General features: G+C 45.0%; 1 protein-coding gene across 1 annotated transcript in view; it reads left to right on the plus strand.

Annotated features, from left to right (window-relative positions):
• The window catches only part of GDPD4 (glycerophosphodiester phosphodiesterase domain containing 4), a 30,886-nt gene extending 22,056 nt beyond the window's left edge, over window positions 1-8,830 (plus strand). The window contains exons 9-16 of the mRNA XM_041461928.1: window positions 212-294; window positions 1,153-1,303; window positions 1,994-2,218; window positions 3,030-3,187; window positions 5,364-5,511; window positions 6,616-6,698; window positions 8,231-8,322; window positions 8,799-8,830. Of these exons, the coding sequence (XP_041317862.1) occupies window positions 212-294; window positions 1,153-1,303; window positions 1,994-2,218; window positions 3,030-3,187; window positions 5,364-5,511; window positions 6,616-6,698; window positions 8,231-8,322; window positions 8,799-8,830 (972 nt within the window). The remainder of the gene's footprint in view (window positions 1-211; window positions 295-1,152; window positions 1,304-1,993; window positions 2,219-3,029; window positions 3,188-5,363; window positions 5,512-6,615; window positions 6,699-8,230; window positions 8,323-8,798) is intronic.
• The last annotated feature ends 318 nt before the right edge of the window (window positions 8,831-9,148 follow it).

Below are 9,148 nucleotides of genomic sequence, written 5' to 3' on the forward strand. Positions count from 1 at the left end.
CAAGGCCCCTTCCAACCTAAACCATTCTATGATTCTGTTATTCTTGTACACAATGGGTTTGGCTAAAGTGGAAGAAAACAAACAGTCGACTTTAGCAATATAATGATGCTCCCTTAAAAAAAAACTGAGATGTTACAAAGAAGCAGAAAGTATTTGCAGAGTCCTCCAGAGCGTGTTTGAAAATTATCTGCTCATGTGCCTTTTTTTTCAGCTGGCACCAGAAAACACTGAGATGTCATTTCTGAAGACAATTGAGCATGGTGGGGATGGGCTTGAAACAGATGTCGCTATAAGGTGAGGGCAAAACATTGCATCTCACAGAATATATGCTTGTTCTTCTAAGAGCTGTCTTTGGAGACATGCAGCTCCAGGCAGTTGGGTTTTACTGATGGCTGGGACAGGGTGCCTCAGCTGTCCTGTGATGACAGGGGCTGTAGGGCATGGTTGTTCTCAGGCAAGTCAATAAGCTGCAGCTATTGATTTAACAATCGTTATTGCTAGTGTGTTTTAAATGCCTGGCAGAGTATAAGAACAAACCCCTAATCTAGCCTGACTTCCCGGTCACAGTGAGGGTTATATCAGGTCTACAAACCAACAGAAAATTGTGTTTGGATTTGTGGCAGCATTGCCCTAATTATTAGATCTTTAGTTGCCTTTCATTGCCATGAAATGCTAACATTCTGTGCAGGATGAGCTGTTCACAGGCACTGAATGAGAAAAACACTAACATTTGTTCTACTAAACTAGACCTTTCTGTAAAAGAAAATTTTGTGTTTCCATCACTACCATTCAAAATTCAGTCCTCTGAAAACCACAGAAACACTTTGATGTCAGCAAAAAGAGATTTCAACCATAAGTAACTAACCATTTTTGAGGGAGTCGGCAGACAAAAAGGTCACGTCCTTCATGTTGCCCCTAGGGAAACTGAGACACAGGCAAGCATGATTTCTGTGAGATCTCCTAAAAGTATATAAGCTGGAAATAACCTGGTCTCATGAGCCTCAGTATTCCTCTGTATTGCACATTCTGCAAAGAACTGCTATACTGTGCTGCATTCACAGTGGCCCACATGTTCTTCTGACCTGGCTTGAGTCTGCTCATGCTGTGAATGAACCTGCTCCCCAGCTGACCTGAACTCTTCCTCTCTGGCAGCTATGATGGGGTTCCTTTCCTCATGCATGACGACACCTTGAGGAGGACAACTAACATCGAAGAGGTCTACCCTAATGACGCTGGTAAAGCTGCTTCATTTTTCTCCTGGGATGCCCTGCGGAAACTGAACGCTGGAAAGTGGTTCCTTAAGGTAAGCATCATAAAGGGCTAGAAGCATTCAAGGTCAGTTGGATTGGACTCTAGGCAACCTGATCCAGTTGGACACATCCCTGTTTATTGCAGGGGGCTTGAACTAGATGAGCTTTAAGGGTGTCTTCCAATGCAAACTTTTAATATGATTTCACGACTCTTACCAACTGGATGTAAAAGAGACACTGTCTGTTATTTAACGGCATCAGTGTTAGAAGAGGAACTGCTAGTTAAGTCAAAACTCAAATAATTTTGTGTAAATCAATCAATTTGGGTCTGTTTGATTTGTCCAGTTTGCCTTCAGGCTAAGGAGACCTGTAAGAATTGGCTGGTCGGTGTTCTTGTGTCACCTTATCAAGGCAGCAGCAGAGCTCATGGGCTGGGGGAAGAAGAAAAGAGCTACTTGTGCAATGTGTTGTTTATAGCATTCAGAGCTAACAAGGTGGGATAGAGAAGCACAGCAGAGCTAGCTTTGAACTATGCAATTTAGGTCCCAGAAGCAGTGTCCTCACAGCCTGGGTTAGCTTCCCCTATTTCTTATGTAGAAGAAATAAGCAAAATAAAATATCCCCACCTGTTGAAGACTGACATAAAACTTTTTCCCTCTTAGAGATACAGCTGACTCCCAGAGCAAACTAACTGATTGATTTCCTTTTTTTTTTTTTTTTTTTTAATATGTGTTTATTTCTAGAACAAACCATTTGTAGGGATGGGCTCCCTGTCAAAGGCAGATCAAAAGCAGGCAAAGAATCAGTCCATTTACACACTAAGTAGTTTTTTGCGCCTGGCAGACAGTCACAATAAACTTGTGATATTTGATCTCTACCGCCCTCCAGAGAAACATCCTTACAGGAACTTGTGGCTCCGCAAAGTCCTGGATGTCATCCTCAAAGAGTCGAAGATTAAACGCCATCTGGTAGGGTGGCCTCACTGCATATCCCTTTTTCTTGCTCTCCTCATTGGGACTTTGGGGTTTACTCTGCATGATTTCACCTGCATAAAATTGGCCCGTTGCATTTCACTTGATTTAAAAGGCATCATTTGGAGTATATTCCTGATATACTCAGAAGGTTCACAATACTGTAATTCTTCAGCAGGACAAGAAAAAAAGGCAGTGTATATACCAGCTGATGCCTTAGCTCCTAAACAGCACCTCTCCATAAATGTAATAATTATCACTCTATTCCCTGCTACCCATGCTTGTTTTGTATATTGCATAAAAATTCCTGGCTTAAATTAAAATAAATTGCAAGTCTTTATTGCCTTCCTCTCCCTGGCAGTGGATGAATGCTAAACTCATCGGAATCAGGTTGTGTACCCATTGATGTCTGGGGAGTTATGCTGATCTGTATCTGGTGAAGATCTCTTCTTCCATGCTGGAAGAATGGTAGAACAGAACATTTTTGGTTGCCTTTTCCATAAACCAAAGCTGTATTTTCATTCATTTTTAACACTGCATCTTTTCTTGGGCTGTGTGAAACATACTCACTGATTTCCAGCAGATAAGCAAGGAACAGTGGATACTTATTTCTTGGTACAAGTGGCTTGCAAGTTCTAATCCTGCATCTGAATATTATTTGATCATTGGGAGAAACATTGGGAGAAAATTGGACAGGCTGGGTTAAGTCCCTGAAGACGTTATCTCTACTGGGCTTGTGTGCACAGTGGGCATATCGGGGCATGAATTCTTCTGCTGAGAATTCACTGGTTCCTCTTGCTGCCTGCAGGTCCTGTGGCTGCATAACAGCGTGAGGTCCTTTGTTCAATCTGTTGCTCCAGGGTTTCAGCACACCATGGGCAGAAAGGCACCAATAGAAGACCTATTAAAGCACAATATTGTCAAACTCAATCTGGTCTACACTGACATGTCCAGTGAAGATATCCGGTAGGTTTCAGCCCCAAGTACAATCTTTGGGGTGCATCTAGACTATGTTTGCCCCATGCGTGGGCCAATGTCTCCCTCCAGTGACCAGTTCCAGAGACTATAATGTTTTGGGAATAGATCATTCAGATCAAGTAGCCATCCCTGATGTATTTTAGGGGTGACAGGCTGCAGTTCACTCCTACTGTTGATCAAGAGGTGGCAGGTGTAATTAAATCTGGCTGTCCTCAATTCCATACTGACCAGGATGTGAGGATCTTCTGGTCAGAACAACACAGCTGTATCCTGATTTCTTGTATTTTTTTTTGTGCCATCCCCAGTCCCACCAACACCAAATCAAGGAGGATGAACAACTATTTAACCTCCCTTGGCTCTTCCACAAACACCAGTGGGAGTGCATAATGCTGTGGTGGGAGACCGTCACCCTCTGGGAGCCAGTGTTTTGGAGACATCATTTATTGTCTGTTGCTACCAGTAGTCTGTTGCATGTGACACGCTGAAAATGTCATTTTATGATGAAAGGCTCCACATGCTACTCTCAAATGCTACTCTCACATGGCAAAATAACCCAACAAATCACCAAAAAACCCCAGCTTTACCTGTCCCGCTCTCCTTTTGTAAATAAGATTTTTTGCTTTTTCAATGCCCAAAACCATTGAAGTCTAGTTGAAATGAAAAAGAAATGAAAAATTTTAATCCTTTAGACAAGAGTAATGTTCATGTTTTCTCAGTTATAATTGTCACAGGATGTAAAATCATAGAATCATAGAATCACAGAATGGTTTGGGTTGTAAGGGACTTACACTTACACTTACAGCACCATCCAGTTACAGCCTTCCTGCCATGGGCAGGAAAGCTCCCACTAGACCTGGTTTCTCAGAGCCCCATAGCCTGGCCTTGAACACCTCCAGAGATGGGGAGTCCCCAGCCTCTCTGGGCAGTCTGTACCAGTGTCTCAATCACCCTCACAGTTAAGAATTTTTTCCTAATGTCTGATCTAAACCCTTCAATTTAAGGCCATGCTTCCTTGTCCTGTCACTCAATGCCCTTGTAAAATGTCCCTCTCCAGCTCTTTCGTAGCCCATCTCAGTACTGGAAGGTGCTCTAAGGTCTCCTCAGAGCCTTCTTTTCTCCAGGCTGAAAGTTTATAAAAAATCACAGGCAGATCAATTTGGGTAAACCTTGGAGAGTTCCTGGGTAGATTTATAAATGCAGATGTTGATGGTACATTACCTTTATACAAGGAATGAACTTATTTCATATTAAGTTTCAATAGCTTATAATAACTTGAGAAATGATGTGTTGATGGAGCAACCATAACAAACTTGGGTGGCCAGCTTCGAAGATTAGCTCAGCTGGTCTAACCAAGTCAGGAGCTCTAACCAACACCAACATTGTGGGTTCAATCCCTACCTGAGCAATTAACTGAAGAGCTGGACTCTGTGGCCTTCTGTCCCTTCCAACTCGGGCTGTCCTGTGATTCTGCAGTGGATTGGAACACACTGTGGGAAGATTATAGAATAACATGAGTGGTTTAGATTTAAAAGATCTCTAAGACCATCAAGGCCAGCCATTATCACAGCACTGCCTAACCCACCACTAAACCATGTCCCCACCCAAGTGCCACATCCACATGTTTTAAGTACCTCCAGAGATGATGATTTCAGCACTTCCCTGGGCAGCCGATTCCAAAGCTTGATAACCCTTGCCATTAAGAATTTTTTTCCTAATATCCAATCTGAACCTTCCCTGGTGAAGCTTGGGTCCATTTCTTCTAGTTCTATTGCTTGAAGATCTTCCATGCTGAAAGAATGGTACAACAGGATATTTCTGATGCCTTTTGAAGGAAGAGACTGGCCCCCATCTGGCTATAGCCTCCTTTACAAATGCATTGTTACGTTGATTCATATAGCAGAAGGAATAGAAAGGTTTTGACCTTTTGGGCATTTTATCTGCATTTGTTTCCAGCTGTTCAGCTATTCTGTATTGACCAATTGTTAATGATTAATTATTGGCTGGTTGGCTTTCCTTTATGTTCCTTATCTAGGTCCTAAAGTAAGCACTCCCTACAGAAGATTACAACCATTTCCCATGATCTTCCCGAATCTCCTTGAGTAAGCCCGAAGGAAGTGCTAATCTCCTTGCTCAATGAAGGTTGTTGCCTTTTGGTCTTTTAAAGGAAATATGCTGAGGCAAACATCACCACCAACTTCTATGTGGTCAACGAGCCATGGCTCTATTCCCTGGCATGGTGCTCTGGGGCACACTCTGTGACCACCAATGCCGTCCACTTGCTGAAGGATCTCAGCCAGCCACTCTTCCTCATGGTAAGTGGAAGTCTTTCTCCATCTTGGGGGTGGGAAACAGGGTAGGGATGTTCATGATTACCTCGGGAGATGATGGGCCAGTTCACACATGGATAAAGCATCCTTGAAGGATCCTTTGCATAAGAAAGACCTGAGTTGAAGCCTGGCTTACCTGGAACCTCAAAGCCACTACAGGTGTTACCATACCCTTCCCTCTTCTCCTGGCTCAGGATGAAGCACCCTGCTTGTTTGGCTTATCACCTTATGCCTTGAGATAAGGGAAAAGAAGTCATATTGAGACTTGTGCAGGAAGAAAGGAAGGGCCTTTGGGGACACAAGTTGATGCTTGACGATTTCCATTTCTAAGCTAGCTTTTGAAGCACCTTACTGATGTCAAAAGTTTCTCTTTTCCCAGAGTGTCCCACTGCCCTTGTCAAACTTGGTCTTGTTCTGCAAGTCCAAGGGAAACAACCACAGAAATAAGTCTTCCTTCTGGGAGGAATTTTCACATAATTTCTCTGTTTGTTATTCTGCCTTGGACAACCTGTAGGACCAAGAAGCACCTGGGGAATTGGTCCCACCAGAGTCTCTTTAAGGGCTTTAAACAGTTGGCTTCACAGTCTTGAATTAGATTTTACAATGCTCCCCTCTAGAGAAGTGCAGTGTTTCAGTCCATTCTAAGTCTGGGTGGAGGTCCAGTGTAAGAATGAATCTTCAGATGCTCTTAAAGTGGGAGGCACCCCAGGCTCTCTGTGGTGTTCAGTAAAGGGCAATTTTGCCAGAAATTGAGATGCCACCAGTTGATGTTTTATTTGGGATGAAGCTGAGAAGTACAAGACCTGCCTTACAAACAAGAGGTCTCTGTGGCATTCACAGTGATATGGTAAAATCTTCTTGGCTACACAACAGACCTGCTTGTATGAAGAATGATTTGGCACCAACACCCAGTGCTGAGTGGCCACTTTGAAGTGCCATCAAGTGCTTTACACACCCAAGGGATGTTACTGCCAATGCAAACCAGGCAGCTGAACAGCCATATTCAATCAGGAAGAAAGAGCTTGAGTAACTTTTTTTGTAAATCTCGTGGTCCTTGGTGGTGGCACAACCTCTGTTGTTTTCTTCCAGACTCCACAGCAGTACAACATCATGTGGATCCTGACAGATCTGACCTCTGCCTTCCTCATCTCACTCATCTTTGCTCTGCACTGGTAACTACCAAGTTGTTAATGGCCATCCTAACCTGATCTTTTGCTCCAGGTGGAGGGAAGGAGAAATGCTTTCAGGTGACCTGAAGGATTAAAACTAGACTTGAGAACATTAGCTTTCCCTTTTGGAAAGGGAAGATAGACCCAGAAGTCCCCCAAAACTTCTCTGTTTCTCCTGCTTGCGCTCATTTTCCCTTTCCATTTTGGCAACTCAGGCATTGTCTGCCCTCAGGGTTTAGTGGAGAACTGGTGGATTTATAGTACCAACATAAAACCAATTATCAAAGTTGGTGGGCTGAGAAAGGGGCTGATTTTTCTATTATTACTATTTGACAGTGTTTCATTGGACTGATTTATTAGGAAAGCTCTCAGTGTTAATATTTGAGCATCCCATGTCTCTCTGCAGATACCAGAGCCCCACAGGAAATCCATCCTCCCACACAACAACGTCTGACCATGTCACAGACACCACGTTCTGTTTCCTTCCACTCCATCAAAGATTATTGGGGAATTTGGGGTTCATGGAACGGGCTCACCCCAGCTGGTCGTGTTTGGCTGCTGGATGTTGTGCTCTGCCTCAGCTGTATGAGGAACGTGCCTGTGCTCTCATCCCAGTAGTGCCCAAGGAAAGCAGGATGTGCTGGGCTCAGCTCTTCAGCTGGCTGGATGTGGGTGGGTGGGAGCATCAGAGCAGCCAGCCCAGGGGAGTGTTTTTGCAGGGTGTTGGCAGTACAATGGTGCTGCTGGTGGGAGCAAGCAGAAAGTCTGGGAACCCTCGGGGTGAGCACTCTGGACTGCTGTTAACTGACTTGCTTTGGCGTAGGAAAAGGTTGCTAATATTGCTCTGGGATGGTGAAAAAATTAATTAGTAGCAGTTTGACAGTGATTAACTAGCAGCTGTACAGGCATTTTTGCTTGGCATCCAGGTTTTTCCCTAGGCAAGGTGGTTCTTTCCTTCCCCTCTTACCCTGCTCTGCTTTCCTGAAGAACTGCTTTCCCCTTGTTTTCAAGGCTACAGGTTTCAGGGCGGTACACAATCACCTCTGTAAAGCATCACCACCACCTTGCCATGCCCAACTCCTCCAAGATAATGTTCATGTTGTGTGCATTTCCCAAGGAAGGGCATCCCCAACCCTCCTGAGACCAAAGGGCCATTAGCAGTGCCTCAGTGCCCTGTGTGGTCTTGTCAGGTTTATGAGCACAGCAAAATCACAGTTTTTAAATTTGCCTGGCTGCTTTAGAACCAGTCTGTAATGTAGAACCAATGTCTGTAAACATTTCAGGGGTTTTGGAGCTCTTAAATCATGCCTAAAAAACAGGGCTTAGTCAGAAAGTTGCCTTCAAAATGCTACTGCACACATGAAGTGTGGATGCTTAGACATCAGTCATGCACTTGAGTCCTTTCTCAGTAAGAACCTGAGAAAATCCCAAAATATCTGCCCTCACAAAGTAAGAAAAAGATGTCCAAGGCAGCAGGGTCTGTGAGGAACACGACAGCAAGCAGTGGCCTGACCCAGGTGCTTTGCCCCATGCAGGTGTCGAGAGAAGAATCTCTCCTCCTGTGCCCAAGACAATAACCTGATGATAGAGAGTGGTGACACCTACAACAAATTCAAGAGAAATTCAGGTGAGCAGGGCAAGGAGAGCAGCTGCATCCTGATCAGGGTGGTCTCTGTGGGAGTACCGAGATCCTGATGGGTGGGTTGGGGATGGGTGTCTATACGTAAAAGGAGGGTAATGAGGAAGGATGCAGTCTGGGTTATCTCAGCCCCAGACACCATAAAAGCTCAATCCAATTGGCCCTGCTTCAAGCAGAGGCTGGGGCAGACACCTCCAGATGTCCCCTCCAATAGTCATTACTCTGCAATGCTGTGAAAAGAGACTCTGGAGACACTAAGAACTCTTGGTTCTGCCAGGCAGGGTGGGATTGGCTGAGGACCCTCCCACGTACCACATTTCTGCCCCCGTGGGGCTATCAGCTATCATCCAGACAAAATTACCCAACCTGGGCTGCATGCATTTTCAAACAGGTTCTGTTTGCTGACAGTGGCTGTCAGAACAGATGCAGATGTTTGGTAGCTCACTGTGTGTCTCCTTTTCCAGAGCTCAGCAACATGCCTGCCGTCCTGGCCTGACATGGGCAGAGAGGGGACATGGACTGCCATCTCGACGAGACTGGGGAGACCAGCTGGTGGGGGCTCAGATCTACCTGGTGAGGAGGAGCCACTTGCCTTCATGGCCCTGCTGGAGATGAGCACCAACCTTCCTCTCCTACAGCTTTTCTCACATTCCCATGCCTGTCAGGGATCCTTGGGGTGCAGGAGAGCGCAGATGGAGTTGCAGCCATGAAGAAACTGCGTTATGGTGAGATGCAGCAACCACATGGGAGCCACCATTTACCTGAGACCACTGGCATCCCACAGGGCAATCATTCCTGCTGTGCGTAAGCCCTG

This window comes from Pyrgilauda ruficollis, unplaced genomic scaffold, assembly GCF_017590135.1.
Source record: "Pyrgilauda ruficollis isolate IOZ18807 unplaced genomic scaffold, ASM1759013v1 scaffold158, whole genome shotgun sequence".
NCBI lineage: Eukaryota > Metazoa > Chordata > Aves > Passeriformes > Passeridae > Pyrgilauda > Pyrgilauda ruficollis.